The sequence below is a fragment of the Nuphar pumila genome, chromosome 1 (genome assembly GCF_984573655.1).
Source record: "Nuphar pumila chromosome 1, dmNupPumi1.hap1.1, whole genome shotgun sequence".
NCBI classification, from domain to species: Eukaryota; Viridiplantae; Streptophyta; class Magnoliopsida; order Nymphaeales; family Nymphaeaceae; genus Nuphar; species Nuphar pumila.
This window is the reverse complement of record NC_143249.1, coordinates 175,557,627-175,582,549: the sequence shown is the minus strand read 5'-3', so window position 1 is coordinate 175,582,549 and position 24,923 is coordinate 175,557,627. Positions and strand designations below refer to the sequence as shown.

The following is a 24,923-nucleotide window of genomic DNA, read 5'->3' as shown; positions in this document are numbered from 1 at the left end:
ACAATTTTGAGCAAGAATTGACTTGGGTACACATGCACTAACACACACACATACGCCCACATTGGCAGGTTACGTCACAAGGACACGGAAAAAAGGACACGGGATACATCGTTTTTGTGCAATTTCCATGAAGAGTAATATAGAAGCGGACACGACACGAGCTGGGGGTAAGTTGGAGTGTTCCTGTTACATAGTTGACAGGTCTTCAGTTGATAAAAGGCTTGATGTTCCCTTGCTCACATCGGAGTACGCCTACTTTAAACTTTGCGGCAAAGGATGATCTCCGCGGGTTTTGAGCTTTGATGACCCATCAAATTGGATACCTTGTGGGCAGGATTTCAACATTATTATTTCGTATTTGTTAAATCATCTAATTACAACAAGCTGGACAATCTTTCAGTTCCGAAAAATGGTTCATGCATGTTTGTTGCTAGGGGCAACAAGATCAGGTTGGTGTGCTTCATCTTGTTAGTGTATCTGAAATGCTGCTGCAAGTGTAAATTATTTTTTCCCTGTTATTGATTAAATAGCCCATCTAATGTTCTATTGTTAAAGAAAGCAACGTTGCTGACACCTCGATCATTTTGTTTGATTGATCATGGTCAACCAATTAATTTTTGGATTAGGTTGTGTTGTTCAACAAAAAATGAAAAGCTCAAGCAATTAAACACACAATAAAAAAGTTGGCAGATTTCTGTAAATAACTGATGAATGCTTTTTATATGGGCCCTCCATCCCTTTGGGCATTACTAATGGAATATTGCATTTTAAAAGGCATTAAATCTTCTAGGAGCCTAAATACATTGCCATTCAAATTATGGTCACAACTGACAAATATTGGCAATATTGTGAAAATGTCAAAATTTAGAAAACTTAGAAATCTGTGGTATCTTAACACTATCATCTTTTCTTTAAAGATCACAATTTATCATGATACTAACACTTTATTTTTCATGTTATAATTTTCTTTAGGGGTTTGAAAAGACTGGTCCTGCCTTGTGGCTGATTTGCAAAAATGACCTTCCCTCATGCCACTTTGCAAATCGGTTCCTCCCTTTTGCAAGATTGAAGGACGTCCCCACCAGCTGTTAAAAGATCATAAAATGACCATTTTGCCTACATTAAAGGGCTTTTGCAAAACATTAAACGGTTATATTCATTTTAGTTGATAGGGGCAAAACAGTCATTTTCACATAGCTTCCAAAGTGAACCATAAGAATCGTCTAACCGTCACTAATTCAACTGCCTCTTAACAGAAACACCTCTTTACATTAACATTAAACAAGGTAGAGACGATTTTGAAATGTGAGAAGGCAGGGACGTTTTTGCAAATTGCCTGTAAGATGGGGACTGATTTGCCAAAAACTCCTTTCTTTATATCTTGTATATTTCCATGTTTTTAAAATTTTATATATGTTGATATTTTATACGAATTTCTCACCGAAAAGAATCACATTTATCACAAGAATTTTCCTTCCTCACAAAATCCGCAACCGGAACAGGAGACTTTGTCGCCATCCCGGTGGCGTAAAACGCCAGGGCTGAGTACCCTCATCCCCAGGGCCTATGCTTGCTTCGGCTAAAGGAGGGGGTTACCGCCCACAGGAATCGAACCCCGACTGCCTGAATGACAGCTGAAGTCCCCTCCAACTAAGCTAACCCCTTGGGGATTTGCTGACAAAATCCCAAAACCAAGATTTATGACATTGGTTTAAAAGGTTCAAGGGCATTAACATATCAAAAGAAAAGAGTATCAATACAGACAGTAAAATTTGCTGAGTATTTACATACCTTAGTGCCAAGTTGAATCTTATTCTGCAAAATTCGGTTGATGATATTTACAGGTAAGAGATAAGAACTTCAGAAGTTTTTCTTAACAAATCATGAGACATCCAAGAGAGAAAAACGTAAAACCCACATGGCCATGTTCACCCAATGCTGCTACCAGGAAGGTAGATACGGTGGATGTTACAGTTTGTCAATTTCCGCCTGCAGGTAGGGCATTTCTTTTGAACATTGATGCTGGTCTTGATGCAAGTCTTGCAGAAAATATGGCCACAGATAGTAGACATTGGCTCAGTCAATGTGTCCATGCAAACTGCACATGTGAAGGTCATTTCCTTTGGTGCAGCATCCGCAGGTTCAGAATTTGAATGTTCCACCAAGTTCTGCCTCTACAGATGGGGAACACCCAAATGAAAATATGATAGAGAGCATGTCTTAAATCATTCCAGAAACTTTTTCTGCTAGAGTTGCAAAACTATATCAAAGATGTGGAAAAGGCTTTTTATGCACAGATAAAAGGAGACAGAAATAGCTAAAGAAATGGAAAAGATTAGAAGTGAACATACAAATAACCAAACCTCTATAATCAAGGATTCAAGCATCCAAGAAATAGAGCCCTTGCTATGACATGTTGCTAAACAGTTGCAGAAAGCACATGAAAGTGAAACTGTGAAATAGGCGCAAAATCATACCTTAGCCTTGCTGGTAAGACCACCATCATTCTCATCATCACAATTGTTAACTACCTGGCTGGTAGAAGTCCTTTTCCGACTGTGGTCTCTGTCTCTTCTAGCAGGCCTATTTCCCACTGCCTCATTGAGAAACAAATGATATCGATCTTGTAAATAGTCATACCAACATAGAACAATGTAACCCATATACTTGAGAAAATTTTCATACTTCTATCTGAGCTAATAAAAAAGAAGTGTATTTCAACAACCTGTTGGTGCACAAAGATGACAATGCACTGAATTCTTTACAAATTAAAACTCAATAGATTCCCATACTTGACTATGAAGAGGCATCATTGCCAGCTCAATCTTAACAGCATATGCATACACAGAACAGCAAAGGATAGCACCTAGATGAGGCCTCAATTGATCAAGCATATTGAGGACTGTATATCAGAGACAAGGTGCCTTGAGATAAAATTTATTTTGGATGTGGACACTTCTAAGAAGTAGGGATATTGCTGTTTTACTATGTCTTGAGTTTTACTTTATGCATTTATGCCTATTTGACTCTTACCATAAGTGCCTAAATCACTGAAAGAATTTTGCTGAATTTGTAACCACTTCCCCTTTTCTATTCTAACTCGAACATGGCATTAGAGGAGCATTATCATTTTTGAACCCAGGGCTTGCATGTCTATCCAAATTGTTCATTTATTTAGATTTTCAAATTGTTTGCACAATAAGAGTTTACATCTGCTCCAACATTCTGCTGACACATGTCTTGTATGAACTGCTGACATCAGCAAAACCATCTAAAATTTGTTGAATATTATTCTGAATTTGTCATCCTCCTAAATGTAAATCTGCAGTCATTCTTTTCATTCATAGTAGTTAATTTGCCTAGTTCAATGGTTCTTGTGCAAATTATAGAAAAACATGTACTAGATTTACTGGACTGGCATAGGGATGTTTATGGTTGGTTTTTTCATTTCTTTAAGCTACAGATCTTGAGTTTCAAGTTTTTCATGATTCATCTGATGCTAAGTATTTGGATTATTTTTTTGATCATTCTGGGTATAGATATTTCATTTTCAATCATCCAATTTCAATCATATTCCTAGTGCAGGCAACAATTTTAGATTTAGGTATTCACATGTGGCACGCATTAAGCCCTTTGATCTCTTGATCTTATAGGGTCATTTTTTGTACAGATCATTCTGATTAAAGGTGATCTAACAAATTGATGTGGCTCATGGCTGTGGTTATTGATGGCATATGATGGTCATTTGAATATGTTTTACTAACCAAAGCTCAAACATATACCTGAATAACTTGGATGAACATCTGGATCTTCATCAAGCACGACCATTGTACCACGATTGCCTCTGGACAAATTCCTGGCCTACCACAAAGAAAAGAAGAAAAAACGGCTGAATGCACCCACATGAAACCTTAGTAAGTTACAAAGAAGAATGGGATTGTACATATAGAAGAACTGAGTCCTTTCAAATGAGAATAGATTGATCTTAGTCCACCGCTATTCCATCCATAGAACAAGTTGTTTGCATGTTGCCCCATCCTTTAAGCATCAGATGTGCCCATTCAGCGAGTGCTTCTACTTAAGAAAGCAGATACATGTGCCGGCATGCTTATGTGAGACTAACAGTCCTTTCAAATGAAAACAGGTTGATCTTAGACCAAATTAACTATTATTCGATCCACCGAAAAAGTCATTTGCATATTGGACCAATTTTAGGCATCTCTATGTCCATTTAGCAAGTGCCCTATAAGCGTAATTTTCTAAAAAGGCCCTGGAAATCATGTCCAACACAGGTCAGAAAGTAAAACTCAAAAGCCCTGTTATCAAGATTTCTGACTCAAAGGTCTAAAATCAACAAAAAATGAAAAAACAGAAATGATCCTGATCGTGACATCTCCACATGAAAAAGTATAGCCACCCACTCTGAAAATCAATTTGCCTTCACCAAGTTAAAATGATCAATTATATTGGTATAACCAAGTTAACATACTTAGTCTATGTGAAAAGAAAAAGAAAAATAATGAAGTCATAGTCCACAATACTTACTTCAGCGAAGATCCTAGGGGAGGAGATATCTTCAATTGCCTCGACATCAATTGGAGCAACTTGCCTTCTGTAACTCATCGGTGATAATGCCCGTCCAACCACGGTGGCCGTCCCTTCAACTCTGTTTTCAACCAAGGCAGGCTGATTGAGGTCGACATCCAACACCATCATACCGTCCTGTGCATTCCGGGTAGACCCCCTTGTGTGCCTTCGGAACCCACTCATATTCCTATCCAGGATCCTAAGCAAAGAACTGTTTCATGCCTTGTAACTCTCCACTAGCAAACTGAAAGTTGAAAGTTACAACCAATAAATTATAAAAATTTATCCTTTCTCAAAAAAGAAAGGCACTCTGAATTAGCTAAGGCCCATGTCCTGGCCATTCTCAACAAACTATGTCTGTTGGTGTGATTGAAATTCATTGCCATGGAGTTAAAAATTGCTCAGAATCAATTGTGAACCACAGAAACCTAGAGTCTCAATCCCACGAAATTTGCTTCCTTCATTTCTTGCAAAATATAGATAGTACGGGTCAAACAACGGGGAATTCTACAGAGTTCTATGCTATTCGATACAATGCCTGTAGATTTGGTGGAATTAAAAGATTAAGGCACCAGTTAGCAATGATCTTTTCTCATTTCTCGTAATATTACAGACACACGGTTCAACTATCGATTCGAAAGCACCAAAATGTAAAACCATGTATTGAATTACAAGAAGCAACATATATTTTGCAGAGAATGAATACGACCAAACTAGTGTTCTTTTCTTTCGTCGAAATGGAAGCCAATTCCTAGGAACGAATAACTGAACTTTCGTCAATGATACAAGATACAGGAATCCAATAAAATAGCAAGTTCATGAAAGATTATCAAAAGCTGACCATCTTTAAAAGATGAACATCGATTCAAGAGAGGGCACAAACGGTGAGGACGGCCACCAAGCGATAGATCCAGGGGGTTGGCATCCTCTTGCAACCAACTCCATTAATGGAGATGTTAATGCGGCTACACCAACCAACCATGTTCCGTTGGGAAAAGATGTGGTGATGGGCATTCAAGGACCTGCTTAAGAGATAAAATCTTCGTGGGCCAGAATAGTGGACATAGGTGGAAGGGATCAGGTGAACTCCATTGTTGTGTTTCCAGCTGAGCCCTCTAAGCTTCAACCTCGTATCTCTATTCCAGCTGATCACTATGAAAGACTCTTGGAACCCATGCGCTGGTCGGTCATTGCAAGGTTTCCTGGAGACACGACGGATCACAGTCTCTCGTATTGCTATATGTTCAACGCCTTGAATGCTCAGTTGCCTCTGAAACAAGGTTGATCCTTAGCATCCTTAAAGGACAGATTGTTTCTTATAATCAGTCCAATGTGAAGAACGCTTGAAGGTTATTTGCCGAAAAGAAGCTTGGAGAGTGGTAGGCCGAACCCTCGTCACCAACCGGTGGCGTCCAGGAGCTTCGATAAGGCTGGAGCTGAACACCAAGGTGTCCTTCATTACTGCAACACCCCCAAGATTTTTAACCCAAATTTGAGGTAAAAAAAGATTTTCATCAGCTAAAACATTTTAACTTCTTTAAAAAACCTTGAACGAGTTACGGAGTCAATCACACTTTTTATAAAAAAGAAACATATCAATTTAAAGTACATGTATATAAAAGCAAGCATACATCAAACATCAAATATCATGGCATAGAACCACTAAAAACTAAATTCAACACTTATGCCAGGTCATCCATTTATAACATGATATAACATGCTTATTAACCATCTCTATGGATACGACATAGATAATATCCATATTGAAGACACAACTAAGGACTACATTCAAATAATTTGTGCCTTATTACCTTAGCTTTGAACATCGTTTTCGGCCCTGGTTGAGGAACGAAACTTATTAAGAGAGAAATCCCAACACCCTCAACGTAATATATCAATCTTTCATTCAACTGAAGCCTTATTCACTGAAATTTATTATGTCTTAAAAACAAATTTTACTCCATATCACCTTGTTTTCGAAATGTATAACCTCATTGGGAGTCTTCGCTCTAGTTGGATTACCTGGTCTTAGATGATGCACTTTCTCGTAGAGATTTACCGTCTTAGCAAATTACCTGGTATTGGATAATGCACCTCCTCACAGAGATTTACCGTTTTAGCTGGATCCCTGATCTTGGTCATGCATACCCTCATAGATATTTCCTTCAAAAATGTTTCTCAATGGATCTATTGTCATACATGTCACTTTATTATGCCCTAAGCATAATTAAACAACATTTGTGCGTAAGTTTAAACATCAAGAATTAACAACGTATTCAGTTGCATACTTTTTTATCACATATTTTGTGTTTTTCACTATCATGTGAGCCACAATTTCAATATCATGCTTAAAATGTCTCAGGACAATGCATTAGCACATACTTTCTTTGCAAATTGTCAATTAACATGCATGTATATCACATTCACAATATCTTTGCATTTTATCAATTAACATACACGTGTATCACATTCTTATCGTGATGCATTTACCACTCTACACAAGTCATATTTATTAGTCATTGATCACACATTTTGCTATCAAATATGCATCAAAAGTTAACTTTTCATATTTGAACAACTGCACCATTCCATAAGGCACAATATTCGTGCCATCAAATAATATTTATGATGTGTCTTGACAATTCATACAGGTTATGGTAAAAAATGCACATTATATACAAGAAGCTAATTTGTAACATAATCATTAACTTCACTTAATGAGAATTTGCAGCCTTAAAACACATAAGCAAGACTAATGTTACAAATTTTCATTAGAACTTATAACATATACAAAACCCAAATTAAATCATGATTAGTTTCTGAGCCAAATTGGCCTAGTCAATTAACACATCATATAGAATTTAAATTACCAATTTTATCATATCATTTTTCATAAATATATACTTTAAAATCGCAGATTTTAAAGCTTGACACCATACACAAGTATTAATCACAGATCACTATGTAGTTCATAAAATGCCTATATCGTTAAATATATATATATATATATATATATATAATACATTGAATTAAATCACTAATTGAAAATGAACATTTGAAACCAAATCTTAGTTTACTAGAACTCAAATTTTAGCTGGCGGTCACGAGTTGCATCATATGTGAGGCTTTTTTTTTTATAAGCCCGATTAAAAAAAACAATTATGTTAAAAATGACCACGTGTTACACATTTTCTGTATGATCAAACCAACACACCGGCTGGACTGTTTAAAAAAAAACTGCACTTCTTACAAAATATATATTGCTAATCCAGTTACTGAAAAAAATCATCTTACACTCAATGAAAAACAATTTAAGAAAATTCGGTTTCTCTTTTTTTTTCTTTTGTATTCACATAGACATCCAGAAAACATGAAAATTTTCTTTAACCGGATAGCCTATGTTTACACGCATATACCAAATTCAATTGCTTGCACATTCCACTGAATAATGATATCACATGTCATTCTAAAGAAAACTACCAATTAAACTTTTTAATCCCATCAATAACATGTGCTGATCAAAATGAAAATCTCATCAACTTATCACATGGGAAAATCGGCAAACACCAATTAAACGTTTTATGTCAAACAATGACATGGCTGATCAAAATGAAAATTCCAAAAATTCACATGGGAAAATCGACAAACACCATGGTTGATCAAAATGAAAATTTCAGAAATTCACATGAGAAAATCGACATTCACGGAGCCTTTGTTGCTTCTTAGTTCCCTTCCTGAGAGTTGGGAAACCTTGGTGGTCACAGTTAGTAACTTCGCACCTGATGGAATGGTAACGATGAGCCAAGTTACCAACAGTCTGTTGAATGAAGAAACAAGGAGAAAATCATCAAGTTCTTTTCTCTCTGAGGCACTTGAGATTGAAAATCGGGAGAGAAGAAGGAGTAAGAACAAGATTTTACATTATCGTGACAAATCCAAAGATCACTCACACTCGAGTTCAAAGAAAGATATGGAGTGTTATTATTGCCACAAGAAAAAACACATGAAGCAGGAGTGTAGGAAGCTCAAGTTCAAGGAGAAGAACAAAAAGAAAAGCAAAGTGTCACAGCTGCAGTCACAGATGGAGAGCTCATGGTTATCTGTGATAGTATTAACATCAATTTGATCGGTCAAGAGACTGATTGGATAATTGATTCTAGAACTTCATTTCATGTTACCTTGCGTGCTGATTTCTTCACTTCCTATTCGCAAGATGATTTCGGGAATGTTCGAATAAGAAATAAAGATGTGTCAAAGATTGTTGGCATAGGCAATATTTACTTGGAAACAAACGTTGGTTGCAAATTGTTGCTCAAAGATGTTAGGCATGTACCGAACATCCGACTGAATCTGATCTCTGCCGAAAAGTTGGATGATGAAGGCTACAACAACACCTTCAGTGACGGAAGGTGGAAGTTAACCAAAGGCTCCTTGGTGGTAGCAAGAGGAATGAAGACATGCTTCATCTACCCTTTGCAAGCAAAGATCTGCAAGAGTGTTGTGAATGTTGTGGAGAATGACTCGTCCATAGAGTTATGGCATAAAAGGCTCGGGCATGTGAGCGAGAAGGGGCTGCAAGTCTTGGTCAAGAAAGAGCTCCTAGTAGGGGCAGAAGGTACATCTTTGGAACCATGTGTTCATTGCTTCCATGATAAACAGAATAGGGTTTCTTTTCATAGAAGCATTGCATCTAGAAAATCTCATGTTCTAGATCTTGTACATTCTAATGTGTGTGGACCTTTGAAGGTCAAGACACTTGGTGGTGCAGTATATTTTGTGACTTTCATAGATGATCACTCTAGGAAAGTCTGGGCTTATATACTGAGAACTAAAGATCAAGTTCTAGATGTATTCAAGCATTTTTAGGCCATGGCTGTAAGAGAAACTAGCAGACAATTGAAATATGTTCGCTCGAATAATGGTGACGAATACATTGAGTCATTTGATCAGTATTGCATGAATCATAGCATCAAGCATGAAAGAACTGTGAGGATGACGCCTCAACAGAATAAAGCTGCTGAGAGAATGAATCACACCATTTTTCAGTGAGTCAACTATTTGTTGTCACACTCTAAATTGACAAGATCTTTCTGGGGTGAGGTAATGAGGACAACAGTTGATCTTATTAACTTGTCTCCTTCTAATCCCTTGAAGGGAGATGTTTCAGAGAAAGTTTGGACTGAGAAAGAAGCTTCCTATGATCACTTAAGAGTGTTCGGCTGCAGAGATTTTGTTCATATTCCAAAGGAAGAGAGGTTCAAGCTTGATCCAAAGGCCAAGCAATGCATATTTCTTGGTTATGGCAACGAAGAATTTGGCTACAGACTGTATGACCCTGTTGATAAGAAGGTGGTCAGAAGTCGAGATGTTGTCTTCTTGAAAGATCAGGCCATTGAAGACATTGGTAAGTCTCAGCCATCAGAGTTCAGTAAAGGTGATCTTGTTGACTTAGATCCCCTTGATGCACCAGTTGTTCATGATTTCATGGAGGAGATGTCACCTCCTTATAATGATGCTGATGAAGAAAGTGCTGAGACAGAAATTGAAGGGGAGCCAGTACCCCAAGAGCCACTTCCTCGGACTCTAGTAAGGAGGTTCACTCGAGAAAAACAATCATCTAGAAAATACTCATCGAATGAGTATGTAATGATTACATATCAAGGAGAGCCAGAAACTTTTCAAGAAGTTTTGAAGAATGAAAACAAGTCTGAGTGGCTCAAGGCAATGAAAGATGAAATGAGTTCATTGCATGAGAATCACACCTTTGATTTGGTAAAGCCACCTAAAGAGAATAAGGTGTTGAAAAACAAGTGGGTCTTCAGGCAGAAGATTGATAGGAACGTCTCTCAACCTAGATTCAAGGCACGACTTATCGTGAAAGGTTTTGGTCAAAAAAAGGGAGTTGACTTTGATGAGATCTTCTCACCAGTTGTGAAGATGCCCTCCATCCGAACTGTGCTCGGTATGGCAACAACAATGAACTTAGAAGTTGAGCAGCTTGATGTAAAGACTGCATTTCTGCATTGTGACTTGGAAGAAGAAGTTTATATGGAGCAACTTGAAGGCTTCATTGACAAGGACAAAGAACACCTTGTCTGCAAGCTGAAGAAAAGCTTCTATGAATTGAAGCAAGCACCAAGGCAGTGGTATAAGAAGTTTTATTTTTTTATAATTAAGCATGGATATTCAAGAACCTCCACAGACCATTGTGTGTTTGTAAAAAAATCTTTAGATGAAAATTTTACCATTCTCCTGCTTTATGTGGATGATATGCTGATTGTAGGCCAAGACATCAGCAGGATAAGCAAGCTGAAGTTGGAGCTGAGTGAGACCTTTGCCATGAAGGATTTAGGTTCAGCAAAGCAGATTCTTGGGATGGGTTGATTTGGTTATCGCAAGAGAATTATATCAAAAAGGTTCTTGAGAGGTTCAATATGGATAAAGCAAAGCCTGTTAATTGTCCTCTTGCAGCGCATTTCAAACTTAGCTCAAGTCAATATCCTGCAAATGATGAAGAAAAAATTGAGATGCAAAAAATTCTCTATGCTTTGGCAGTAGGTTCTTTGATGTATGCTATGGTCTGTACTCGACCAGACATAGCTTATGTTGTTGGAGTTGTTAATTGATTTCTATCAAATCCAGGAAAAAAACATTGGGCAACAGTGAAATGGATTCTAAGGTATCTTCAGGGCACTTTGAAGATGAGTCTGTGTTTTGGAAATGGTGAACCTATTCTTGATGGGTTCACAGATTCTGATATGGCCGGTGATGTCGATAGTAGAAAATCTACTTCTGGGTATTTGATTACTTTTGCAGGGGAGCAGTTGCATGACAGTCAAAATTACAGAAATGTGTAGCTCTCTCCACCACAGAAGTTGAGTTCATCGTCATTATAGAAACAAGTAAGGAATTATTGTGGTTGAAGAAATTTTTGCAAGAGTTGGGCTTGAAGCAAGAAAGGTATGTTCTTCGCTATGATAGCCAAAGTGCAATTCACTTGAGTAAGAATTCCTCATTTCATTCAAGATCAAAACATATTGATGTTCGATACCACTGGATTCGAGATGTCTTGAATGATAAATTGTTGCAACTTGAGAAAGTTCACACTGATGATAATACATCAGATATGTTGACTAAGGCATTGCCCAAGGACAAGCTTGAGAAGTGTCGATTACTAGCAGGAATGGTAGAAAGTCTCCTCATAAGTCGGGAAGGAGGATAATTGTTGGGTTTTCCTCTTTATGGGACCCATCTATCTTGAAAATGGATCGTCTGATAACTGATTATTTATGGCATCATCAGTAGTTTGATGCATATTCATTATCGCGGCAAAATTCTTGAACCCGATGCTTAATCTTCTCGAGGACGATTTGGAGTATTCGCTGGATAGCGATTTGTAGAAGTCCTCACAACTGAATGACGATTCAGTTGTTCAGAGTTTTAAGGATCAGCGATTTATCGATGTCGATTTGTGGTTAGTGCTTTAAGTTGCATCGCAATTTGTTTCAGTACTCGCTCGATAGCGTTTTGCAGTATTTGCTAGATAGCAATTTGTTTTAGTACTCGCTGGATAGCGATTTGTTTCAATACTCGCTGGATGACGATTTGTAGTATTCGCTGGATAATGATTTGTTTCAGTACTCGCTGGATAGCGATTTATAGTACTCGCTGGATAGCGATTTGTGATAAGGTGATTCAGGTGCATTGTAAGTTGTGTAAGATGTTTTGTCTTCTGCATTAAATGTGGGTCTCGTCCTCTATTTAAAGGATAGATGAAAGAGAGAAAGAGAGAGCTGAAAAACAGGAAGAAAGTGTGAGAAATACTTTTTAGGGCACCGAAAGGGTGTGAAGAGTACAAAGCAAGAAGTGTTGCTATACTTCTTTCAGGACAGCTTCGTGAGGCTGGATCTTCAGAACATTCGTTCTTTGTTCTTCAGTGAGGTATATCCGCTTTGTTTATTCTTCGTTACACCGTGTGTATTTGTAAGGCTTATGCCTTTTAGCCACTTTGTAATTTCTGTTTGAAAATAGTGGAATGTGTTGACTTATTGGTCGCCGTGGACATACCTCGGTTTGAGAGAAAACCACGTAAATTTGTGTGTTGTTTTTTGTTTTCGCTGTTGGTTTACCTTTCTTCCACTATCATCGTTGTATTGCCTTCATCGATTCACACTTGTGGGAAAGCCAGTTTTTTCCCAACAGAAGGCTGGGTTGATCCTTGGGCTGGGAATGAACTGTTGATTTCAGTGATGAAGGGGATTCTAAGTAGGGCTGAGTATGAAGGTATGAGAGCCATTAAACTGGTTCCTATGATTGATGATTCCAACCTATACATATGTTCTGTTAATGCTAATTTTGTGCAGGACCCTCACAAATGAAACTACAGTCCAGTCATCTTCTCAAAGGTGTGCCTAAGAACAGGTTCAATCAAGACCGTCTCCGTGGAATGCTTCAACAACGGCTTTGGAGATGGTCCATTCGAAAGGCTGTAGGTTCCATCAATTGTCAAGCCATTAGTTTGAGATAGATTGTTAGCGAAAGGTGCATACAATTGTAGTAAATGGGTGGTGTGGAAGGAGATTCTAAATGACATTCCAAAAGAGAGCAATGTGGTTATAGAATCTTTGCGACTGATACAAACTGTTTGATTGAAAGAAGATTAAAAACCAATGTTATTAATCGTGAGCTAATGGGATTGCTATTTCAGTATAGCAGGATCAGATTGCGTTCTGATAGATAAACAGAATAATTATGTAGCCAATTGGCTAGCTAAAGCTGGTTCCTTGCATTGTTGTAAAGATAAGCTACCTGATTGGCTTCGTCATCCAGATTGCTTTTAAGTTGTAATGTTGGTCCGATGTAACTGGTCGAGGTGTGCCTCAGCGTAGATTGCCAATAAGAAAAAAAACTTTAAAAATCTAAGAGACTTCTCTGCTGCTTGGATATTCCTACATTCTAGAAATTTCTTCGCACGTAATATTTTTAGACACAGACTCTAGCAGAAGTTCAGCTAGCTGCACATGAAACATTCGCTTATGTTCTGGGGGCACTAGGCACTAAATGATGCATTTTCACCTATATATGTTCATCTAATAATGATGAATGATAAGTCGATAGTAGGAGAGCCAGATAAAAGAATCGCGCAGATAAAAGATGTAACATTTAAGCCAGGAACAGGCTAGAATTGCATGCACCAATTTTAGCTACTGATTCCGGAGTTGAAAATGAAAATTGAACAAAGGATCCTTGTGATGAAGATTCAGAATAGCTAGGAAAGTTTGCTTTAGAAGTTTGAAGTACTGACAAATTTTCTAGATTGGGACGATTCAAAATTCATCACCAAAAAATACATTTCAAGATCTGGTGCAGTGGCAGATGAACAAACTTTGAAGCAAGGCTAATGGTGTCTACAAAGCCTAAGTACATGGCTTTCAAAAGCTTCCTACAACTAGGGTGGGCAACGGTTGGCCAAGTCCATCCAGGACAAGGACCTAAACCCAGCTCAGATGGGCCAGGACACCTATAAACTACAGGCTGTCCTGCACATTTGAACAGGTGGGGCAAACAGGCTGGCTGTGTTGTGTTTGGGGGGTTGGGCCATGACTGACCCATTGGCAGGCCATCAGCCAGTGAATCCCAGGCTAACCATTCAACTGGCTGCATGGGGACAGTGCTCAAAATGTTGGTCAAAATCCAGGTCAAACAAGTCAGACCAGCAAGCTTCCCTGCCTCCATCTCTCAAGCTCAACAGGCATTGCAGAACCTCAATATCCATAAACTTGTTACCCAGATGACAATTGATGCATAGAATACAGCAGACTTTCATAGCCCTGTTGGGCATAGATACCTGAGCACATATATTTTCATTGATGTGGAAATGAGTTATATGCTCCTTTACCCAAGAAAACTATATCTTGAAAGACAGCTTCGGCTGTTCACTGGTTTCACAATCAGCAAGAAACTTGAGTACTACTGCCGGTCATAAACCTTAAACCTGGGGATGCTTGATCATAATCTGAGAAGTGTAGCAACAAAAGAAACAAAAATGATACCAGAGATACACGAGGATATCTCTCGGTGACATCAATAACCAATGCAAAATTTATACACACAATAATCTAGGCAGATGTAGAACCATCAAGGTACGTACAACAACCAGAAGACTTCCATAAGGTAATATGGTATCCACCTATGGTGTCAGACATTAAGCTGCAATCTTGAATGATAAGATGATGTACTAGCTCAAGTTAACTCTAACTAATCCATCAATTTCACATCTAAAGGTTAGGGAGATCATTCAAAATCCATCAATCTCGCATTTCCTTACCCAAGTATGGGATCGATAATCAGAATTTACCTGAAATGTATAAATGATATCTTCAACATCAACAAAATAGCGAGTCCTGAAATTAGTTGTATAATGCAAAAGGTTGCCAGTCGAGTGAGAAGAGCAGCCTTGTGTACACATCACTAAGATTCATGGCTACAATTTTGGTTAACAAGAGCAAAAAAATTGCTTAAACATAACTTTAGAGAGTGACATGACTGACTTGGTGTACTGTAGCATCATATAGGTTTTCATTTGGATGCTGTTGTAATCTCATATGACCATCAAATTTTTTACTCATTAGCCGGGTCTCATCTCCCTACGATAAGTGGAAGGAACCTGTTGAAGTCCAAATTATTTTCCTCTCAAGATCTCTTTGAAAATCACTTCAAGCCATCCTACTAACAGTATAACATCCTAAGCTCACATTTTTATGTACTCTGAAAAAAAGGAAAAAAATCCTAATCTCACAAAATGAATGAATTAAGTTGTTCAGAAAGAGCAGTAATAAGCAAATCACCTTATCCATTAAGCCAACGTGATTACCTTCACAGAAGATGAAAGGTAGTGTTTTCAAGGAAAGTGGATGGTGTATGGTTCTTTAGTTCTTGTACTCTTTATGCCCCTTTTGAAGCTTGTTAGGTAGAGTGAATAAAAAATCCAAGAAACCAGTTGAATTTGCAATGACTTACTCAGCTGAGGCAAGTCAATGGAAAATATGTGAAAGACTGAAAGGAGTTTCAACTCTTGGCAATCTTGCTGACAAGAGTAGCATTCATAAAAGCCATCAGAAAATGGTTTCTAATAAACCATCTGCAAGATGGAACAAAGAACCGTTTCATAATCCTGAACCAACTCTCCCTCAATGGACAAGAGAGTTGTATGATCAGTGGCTTGAGATGCCTTGTATCAGCTAACCACCAACGGAAGTAACAATTTGTCATTTCAGAAGACAGGCATCGAAGGAGGACAAACTTGTATAAACAAGAGCAATAGAAATCAAACAAGATTTTCTGTTGTTTTCCTAAGTAAAACTTCATGCATGATGCAGCCTTATAGAAATGCTTGCCTAAGTTTTCTTTCACTCTCCTTTCCAATTTCTGTTTTCTGGACAAACTGAAATTCTGAACATTGAAAACATTAAAGATTGAAAAAGAAAAAAAGACGCAACTTGAGATTGTTGCATTTAGTGGCTGATAATAAATAACATTCACAAGCAGATTAAATGCATGTAATCAGAAACGAAAGAAAGAGCACAATGGATGAGGAGACAAATGAAAAGCAAATGATATAGAAAAGAATGAGAAGAATCTTCCATGAGAAACATCAGACTTAGGTTTAGGTTTTATGAAGAAAAAGAGGATGACAGAAAATAAAATGGTCAAAATACCAGAGGGATGACACTAAATGCACTGCCAAACAAAAGAACATTAGCAATACGCAGTCCAATCTGCTATCATGTAATATCTAAAGGACGACCATAACAGAGACAAATGAATTTAACAATGCAAGTGGAAATATATGTAACATAAAGATCGAGGAGAGAAGAAAACTGAAGTGGCTTCTGTCAAAATTTAAGATCATGAGGGCCATATTAAACTAAAAACTCCTTCCATTACAAGTTAATTGGATCCTCCCGAAGATTCAAATAGGGTATGCCTATATTGTACAGTTATAATGCAGTTATAATCTAGAAAGAGAAAACAAGTCACGTCATATGAAAAGTCATAGAAGTTTTTACGGTAAAGAAGCCAACATAACAACATGTATCAACTGCAAAGAACCCAAAAACAATTACTCTCCCATAGAAACATCACAGTTAACAACCAAAGCATACCATGAAAATTTACGGTAGACTATATATGCATCACCATACAACTGGAGGCTAAAATATGAAACAGAATGCTTTAATCTCGTTTTTCTTTTTTTTCTCTTTTTTTAGTATGGCAATGATTTTGTTTCTTATTCAGTAACAACCCACTATCATTATTAAAATCTTCATGCATCTGAGTTCAGACAGCATAGGTAGACTTAAGAGTCTGTAAAACGCACAGAAATCCTTTGTTGGATGGGAGCCCTACAAGAAGGGCAATCCTTCATGCCTTGCTTCTCATGAAGCTCATTGCAATTGGTACACACGACTTGGTGTGCACAAGGAAGAAAAACAACAGACATCTCCTCTGTCAGGCACATGACACATTCCCGCTCACGTTGCACATCTCCAATTTGTGAGTCTTGCAGGTCTAAAAAATCACAAGCAAGTTGAAGATTCCCATCTTTAAGTTTTTGGGCGGTTTTATTGTCTGCCAGGCGTGAGGCATAGCTATGGTCACCCCACCTAAGCACGGCAATCTTTGATGAATCAGTCTTCAATCTTAATTGTGCAATCTCACTTTCAAGACTCCGAATGTCATCTCTGTATTGTTGATAATCTGTTTCTGCCTTTGTACGTATTGCATCTTCCTTCAACTTAGATGTGTACTCAAGTTGCCTCCTTTCCACTTTTTCAGAATTGAGCCGCATAAGAGCTTCCTCTTTTGCTTTCTCTTCCTGTCTCCATTTAGCCTGTAAGATTTCAAATAGAACAATTTACATCATATCCTGCTGTGTGAACGTTTTCTAATAAAAACCTACAGACTAGAATGAATACATTGTGTGCAAGGCAAACAAATGATAACTTTTCTAAGAAAAACCTATGGACCAGAATTTGAATATATTGAAAGCAAGGAAGATAACAACTCATGCTAAAACTAAATCTTAGACCACCTTAATAACAGAAAGAATCTTAACAAACCTCAAGCTGTGCCAAACACTCCTTAGCCTGCAACAGTTGGTGCTGTAACTGAGAGAATTTATGCCTTTCAGTTGTAAGTTCCTCTTGAAATAACTCTTTCTCCCTCTCCCAAGAATGGATCTTCTTCAGGGTTTTCATCTCTCTTCTTGAAATTTCTAGGCAATTTGCAGCTGCTTCTTCAGAATGCACTTTGGCAGCCTCCATAGCTTTCCTCAACTCTAGATTCTCCAGCTCCAGCCTATGTGTAACACCACTAGCATGCACAAGCTGGGAATTAGTCCTAACGATTGCAGTCTCTATGTCTGTAAGCTTCTTCACGGTGCCCTCTTCCAGTGCTTGCCTCTCTTTTATTATTCGAGCTGCTTCTTCCTTTTCTTGCCTCAAGGACTTAAGTTCAGCTTTGTCCTTGCTCAACCTTCGAGCAGCCTGCATAACCTTATGCTGTGCCCATTCTGTCCACTCTTGGAGCTGAGTTTGTAAATCTTGTGCATAGTGTACCAATCTCAGCAGTTTCTCATCCTTTGCATCAGGCAGAGCACTGTGGCCAAAGATTTGATATGATGAATGTTGTGTACAACCACCAACTGCAGCCTCCTTAGGAACATCAGGGACCTTCGAATTCAATTCTACAACTTCATTTCCCTTGGTAGAGAGTGACAAAGAAAGATCAGTATTTGTCAGAGGACAAGCCAATGGACCATTCAAGTTATTTTGGAAGAATCCTCCATTGGCAGACACTCCAGAACTTGCAAAAAAGTTCAGATTTCCTGCGTTAAGGCCTAATTGTGATGTACCAAAACCAACCGAAGTGTATGCCGGCGGAGGACCTTTTATAGTTGTGGAACTGGAACTAGATTCAGAATTCCATTTTCTATCCAAGATTGCACCACCAGATTTATTGCTCCTGCCTGATTTTGATGAAGCTTTAGCAACATTGCCTCGATGGCTATTTTCAGCTTGATCAGACTTCAGTCTAAAATGTACTCTTTTGAAATTATTTAAATGGTGCTTTCTATGGGAATCTAACCTAAATGCTTCTGATGAATATTTTGTATCTGACAGAGATAGCTGTGGTGTACTTACAACCTGTTCCTTGCTAATAACTGACGACTCCTTTGGAAGACAAAAAGAAGAAATTCTGGAATCCCCAATGGCATCTTCATCTTTTGACATTACGGAAATAGGACAGCATGGGGAACTCATTGCCTCATTTGAACTCACTGTCTCATTTGGCAACTGTTCTAAAGAATGCAAATTTTCAGTGTTTTGAATAGTAGAAGATGCATTTCTTGGGAAAGGAAACCTTGCAGGTGGTAAATTGGGGATTCCACTCACAACAGGCATCACAGGTGGTGTAGCGCACCCATCATTCAGTCGATTTGCTTTTGAACCACTGATTTCAGGCAGGTTCACAGGCATAACATATTTTGATGGAGGAATTGCTGAAACAGAGGATCGCTCTGCATTGTCATCACCACCAAAATTTCCCATAGCATCACCATCCATTGCACATGCATGGGCCACATTCATATCACAAATAAGCAAGCACCACATAGCATCCCCTGTGCTGAAAAATGGCCTCAATTCCCTCAAGACACAAACCATCTCATCCAAAATGTACTTCTCCAACTGTGGTAAATCCTGAAAGAACTGATCTTTTGAATCCATTTCTTTTCCATCTTTAAGATAAGCAAGTGAATTATCGACAATATTGGATACCGGATCTTCACAACCATAATACCGCCCGTATCTCAGCACAGCCTTTTTTGCAACATCCAGACTATACCCGCCTGAAGCTATCCTCTTAATTGCACTTTGGTAAATTGTGTCGAGATTACTCAGGACCAGCTCCTCAAGTTGAGCCTCAGTAAGGTCACTCCAATCGGCATCGTGGAACTCGTTTGAATCTAATTCTTCTTGAGACTCCTGTGTATGCAAGAACTCGTTGTACGCTAAGCCCGGCCTTGCTTGGGATTCTTGAGAAGCAGATTTAGCAAGATCGATAGGCTGCTGAACAAAGCCACACAAACTGCAGAAATTGTCCTTAACAAGACACGAGTCGTTCATGCTCCTCCTATCAGGAAATTCGTAACTCGGAAACTCAACCATCGGCGGAGGACAGTTTGTCGGATTGCCAATACTGTTATTGGCATTGAGATCACAATCGGAGCAAGAAACGAGAGGCGGATCGGCGCGGAATTTGCGCTTGTTCCTACTTCCTTTTTCTTGGACCGAAACAGTTGGTGACAATTGACTACCTCTTGCGACCATCGCTGCCATTCTTGATCAAAATTACAAAAAAGGAATTGATACCCTATTCTTAATCTCCCAACAAATCCTAAAATCGACCACCACCCAGTTCTAGTTCTGATGGAAAACACGACCTGTCAATAAAATTCCTAAACAAAACAAAAAACAAAGAAAAGAAAAGAAGATGACCAATCAGATGCCATAATCAATAAGAAACGGCACATCCATGAACAAAATCGAGTGCATATAAAATAGAACTGCGAAAGATTAACAGCGTGATATAATAGATGAATACATGGACACCATCATCAATCAAACTAAACAAAAAAACATCAATATAAAACAAGAAAAACGAAAACCAATAAACCATCAACGAGATCCAATCACCTAAATCCATGAACGATACAACAATCCACAAGGAGGCATGCAGTTTCACAAATTATAGTGGAAATCAGATCAAATCAAGATCGACCCATCAATTATTATCCCATATTTCCGACACCCAAATCATCAAAGAAGATACCCATATAGAAAACGAGAGAAATTTTGGACGGATTTAATCGGAACATGTGAGAAATTTAGAGATTTTCCCATTAGATTTTTTTTCCACATACCTATTTTGAACTTTCTTACCTGATCAGAAGGGCATTTCCATGGCTTCAGACAATACAATGCGAGGTTCTCAATACTCTTTATATGGAGAGAGAGAACTTTACCATGAACGTATATATGCCCATGACCTCATATTTCACCCGTCTACTGACGCTTGGAGAATCACAATTTTGTTGGTATTTTTATTTTTTCAATAAAACAATTAACCATGGTTAACTAATTATGTCTACAACCATAGTTAAACATGAATTATATTGATATGTATGTTATTATGACTTTCTAATCTTGCACAATTGATAGAGTCAAGGGCGCACAGCGCCCTTTTTCCACAAACCATGGAGTTAGTTTTCTTTTCTTTTTAATAACTAAAATACCTTTAAACTTTTTATTTTCATAATTTTTAAAATCTTTTAGAAGTTATTGATTTTTAAAATGTTTTCTTATTTATTAATTAAGATATAAAGAGAAGACAGATCTCTCTTTTCTTTTAGTTGGGCATGCTTGGGTATTTCTTTCCTATTACTAAATGTCAATTTGTCATGTACGGTATCAAAAATGTTTCTTATATATATATATATAATAAACTTTACAAATAATAAGGTCTAATATTTTTCAGTCACGCATTCGTTTATGTTTTAATTAACCAACAATTTTTAATTTTTATTACATTCCATGGCGTAAAAGACAATAAAGGTGATTATGCAACTTTTAAATTTATGAAATATTTTTTTTTTCAGTTGATTTTTTAATTTGATTTCTTTTACTGCTGTAAGTGCGAATATAAGTACGAAGATGACCTGTTTCAAGGGTATCCTTATGCACTTTGAAAAATGGGTGTAACTTGTAAATACTATAAAATGAGAATCATGCTAAAATAGATTTTTGGTATTTTTTTTTTGAATTCTGACCTCATAAATGTGTTCAGCATGATTGATTTATTAGGAATCAATATATTATTCATGCATTTTGGATGAAAAAATTGGTGTTTGGAACCTTGAAAATTTATGAAAAGTGTATGATTTTTGAAACCTTATAAAAAATACACTCGTGCAGAATCAAATGTTCCAAGAAATGATTTCTATAAAAACAAGTATATCGATCACATCTGTACGGTTTTAAAAAACACAAGAAATCTAATATCATATTTTATTTAGTATGGTATCCATTTTCTAAGTTTTCATTTCCCTCTATATGTACATATATCCATGCTAAATCGGGACAATGCTAAATGAAGCATGCTATTGGATTTTATGAGCTTTTTCGAAATTTTGACCTTACAGATGTGATATATGCTTGTTTTAAAGGAATTGGTTCTTGGAACATTTGATTTTGATGCATGGATGTGTTTTATAGGGTTTCAAAAATCACTAGCCTATCGTTTTCATAAATGTTTGAGGCTCCAAATACCATTTTTTCATCCAAAATGTATGATCCAAGTCTACATTTTTAGTAAATCGATCATGCTAAACACATTTTATGGTTAGAATTTTAAAAAAACATCAAAAATCTAATAAAATGATTTATGTAACACTGTGTCATATTTAGCATAGATATATTATTATCACGGGCTTATTTCTTTCAATGGGTCAGCGCGGCGCGACGGTCCTTCCCCACCGTCGCAAGCCTACTTGTCAGCTCGCTTGCCGATCGCGGAAGCTTGTAATCAGAGTGCAAGAAAGCAAAAGAGAATAGAGGGAGAGAAATTGCAATCACAAGAAGCAATCACAACGAGGGTGAACAAAAGAAAGCTCAATGCATTTACTTCATTCACAATTTTACCCGTAGGCTATTACAGTTCAAGTATACGGGCTGCCCCTTCGGAGTATTGATTCACTTGAACTGGGCAGCTTACATCAGACTCAACAAAAGCAAAACAGACTCTAAGTGCAACTGTACAATGTAAGTCGCAAGGGAACATGCACCCCCCTTCAAATCATGTGCCATCCTCGGCGTCATCTGTTTCATGGTAAGCTCTGACTTCAGCCGGGTAGCGACTGTTCATTCGGAATGCAGGCTCCCACGTTGGTTCCGTTGTTTCCTCCCACTACACCAAGTATTTCTTCGCCTCCCCCAAGTAGTTGACCTTATGGCGAAGGATCTGACTGAGGTGCTTTTCGGCTCGTTGTGTTGTCAGGGCCCTCTGCATGATGGGAGCACATTGTGGCACACTACGTTTTGGGTCTCCATCATCCGGATGAAACTGCTTGAGGTTGCACACGTGAAACATCGGGTGCACCTTAAAGTCTCGGGGCAACTCCAGCTTGCCCACCTTCTTTGTGATGGTGAAGGGTCCTTCATACTTTCTAAGCAGTCTACGGTGTCGCCCGCGGAAGATGTTTGTATGATCAGGATATAGCTTCACCAACACTTGGTCTCCAACTTGGAACCCCGCGGGCCGACGATGCTTGTCTGCCCACTTCTTCATTCTCTTTGTTGCATTGTATAAGAATGCCTTCGCCAACTCATTTTGCTCGTGTCAGTCATGAACAAACTGATAGACGAAGGATGACCTTCCTTTTTCTTGTGTGGCAAGAGTGTGTGGGGTCAGTGGCTACTGCCCCGTGGCTATCTCAAACGGGTTGTGGCCCGAAGACTCGCTCTTCTGCAAATTGTAATAAAATTGTGCCACATCAAGGAGCTTCACCCAATTTTTCTGATTGGCACTAACAAAGTGCCTAAGGTACTACTCAAGTATCTTGTTGATGCGCTCTGTCTGCCCATTTGTCTGTGGATAAAAACTTGTTGAAAACAACAAATCAGAGTCAAGTAGCCGAAATACTTTATGTCAAAACTTGCCCGTGAAGAGAGTATCGCGATCACTCACAATGTTCTTTGGTATGCCTAAGTGTTTCACCACATGCTTTGCGAACAACTCTGTTGTCTTCTCTGTAGGGCACTCCTTAAAAGCTAGGATGAATGTGGCATACATTGAGAAACGATCCACCACAACCAAAATAGAGCTGAGGTCATCTACCTTTGGCAGACTAACAATAAAGTCCATGAAGATGCTATCCCAAGGACATTGTAGAATTGGTAGAGGCTCAAGAAGACCGACAACATTCTAGTTTGTCCTCTTATCTTGCTGGCAGATGAGGCATGTCTACACATACTCCTCAACGTCGTCTCTCATCTGCGGCCAATAGTAGCTGAGCTCAAGTAGTGCTAAGGTTTGCTCCTGACCAGGATGGTCGGGCCATAGTGTATCATGGCACTCTTTAAGTAGTTATCGGCATAGGCTTCTTCATCGCGGCACGAAGATGCGTCCCTTTTTTGTTAAGAAGAGGTCATTCTGTAGCCAAAATCGCTGAGTGTTTTCTGCCTACGCCAGAGAAATAAGGTGTTGTGCAGTCGAATCTTGCTGCGTACCTTCGCGGATGCAGCTCAGCAATGCGCCCTCCAAGTGCACATCAGAAGGCTCCGCGCGCGCAACTTCCAGTTCAGCCCTATGGCTCAGGGCATCCGCCACAACATTGGTCTTTCCAACCTTGTACTCCAAGGCAAAGTCGAACTCAGCCAAAAACATCTGGCATCGAGCTTGTTTAGGCGTTAACTTCTTCTGCATCTGAAAATAGCTCATGGACACATTGTCCGTCTTGACGACAAACTCAACACCCAAAAGGTAGTGCCACTAGGTCCTGAGGCAATACATAAAGGCAGTCATCTCACGTTCATACACTGTTTAACGTCTCTCTGCATCTTTTAGCTTGCGACTCTCATATGCGATTGGATGGCCATCTTGCATAATAACTCCGCCAATGACAAAGTCTGAGGCATCCGTGTGGACTTCAAAGGTTCTCGAATAATCAGGTAGTCGCAGCACTGACTCCCTTACTAAGGCTTTCTTCAAGCCATCGAAAGCATCTTGGCACGCTCCTGTCCAGAGCCATACCTGATTCTTCTTTAACAAATCTGTGAGGGGCACAACAATAAGGGAATAGCCTTCGATGAAACACCGATGATAGTTTGCCAAACTGAAGAATGATCGCAATTCTGGCACTTTGCTTGGCGGAACCCATTCCTAGATGGCCCTTATCTTCTGCCCATCCATACACCGCACACCACGCCCCACAACGTGGCCAAGGAAGCTGATCTCCTTCTGCCCAAAGAGACACTTCTCTCATTTGAAACAGAGGTCATTCTCCTTTAGCACCTGAAACATTGTTCGCAAGTGCCCGACATGTTCCTCCATGTTGTTGTTGTAGATCACGATATCAGCTAGGTAGACTACCACAAACTTGTCTAAGTAAAGGTAAAAGATTTGGTTCATTAAAGTCGTGAACGTGGCTGGAGCATTTGTCAACCCGAATGGCATTACTAAAATTTATAAGTATCATAGCGGGTGACGCAAGTTGT

General features: G+C 38.6%; 2 protein-coding genes across 3 annotated transcripts; both read right to left on the bottom strand.

Moving 5' to 3' along the window:
• Positions 1 to 1,928: 1,928 nt before the first annotated feature.
• On the bottom strand, positions 1,929 to 4,713 carry LOC149851347 (uncharacterized). The gene is made up of 4 exons (XM_090008264.1): positions 4,546 to 4,713; positions 3,783 to 3,861; positions 2,478 to 2,593; positions 1,929 to 2,174 (listed from the first exon to the last, which is right to left on the bottom strand). The coding sequence occupies exons 1-4, from the start codon at positions 4,711 to 4,713 to the stop codon at positions 1,929 to 1,931; spliced, it is 609 nt and encodes a 202-aa protein (XP_089864390.1).
• Positions 4,714 to 16,632: 11,919 nt separating this feature from the next.
• LOC149851346 (putative E3 ubiquitin-protein ligase RF298) lies at positions 16,633 to 20,656 on the bottom strand. 2 transcript variants are annotated; one of them, XM_090000230.1, is made up of 3 exons: positions 20,592 to 20,656; positions 17,709 to 20,107; positions 16,633 to 17,479 (listed from the first exon to the last, which is right to left on the bottom strand). In XM_090000230.1, exons 2-3 carry the CDS (start codon positions 19,986 to 19,988, stop codon positions 16,946 to 16,948), a joined length of 2,814 nt encoding a protein of 937 aa, XP_089856356.1. In that variant the 5' UTR covers positions 19,989 to 20,107; positions 20,592 to 20,656; the 3' UTR covers positions 16,633 to 16,945. The 2 variants fall into 2 exon arrangements, with proteins under 2 accessions (XP_089856356.1, XP_089856364.1); XM_090000238.1 differs by lacking the exon at positions 20,592 to 20,656 and adding an exon at positions 20,346 to 20,453.
• Between the last annotated feature and the right edge of the window lie 4,267 nt (positions 20,657 to 24,923).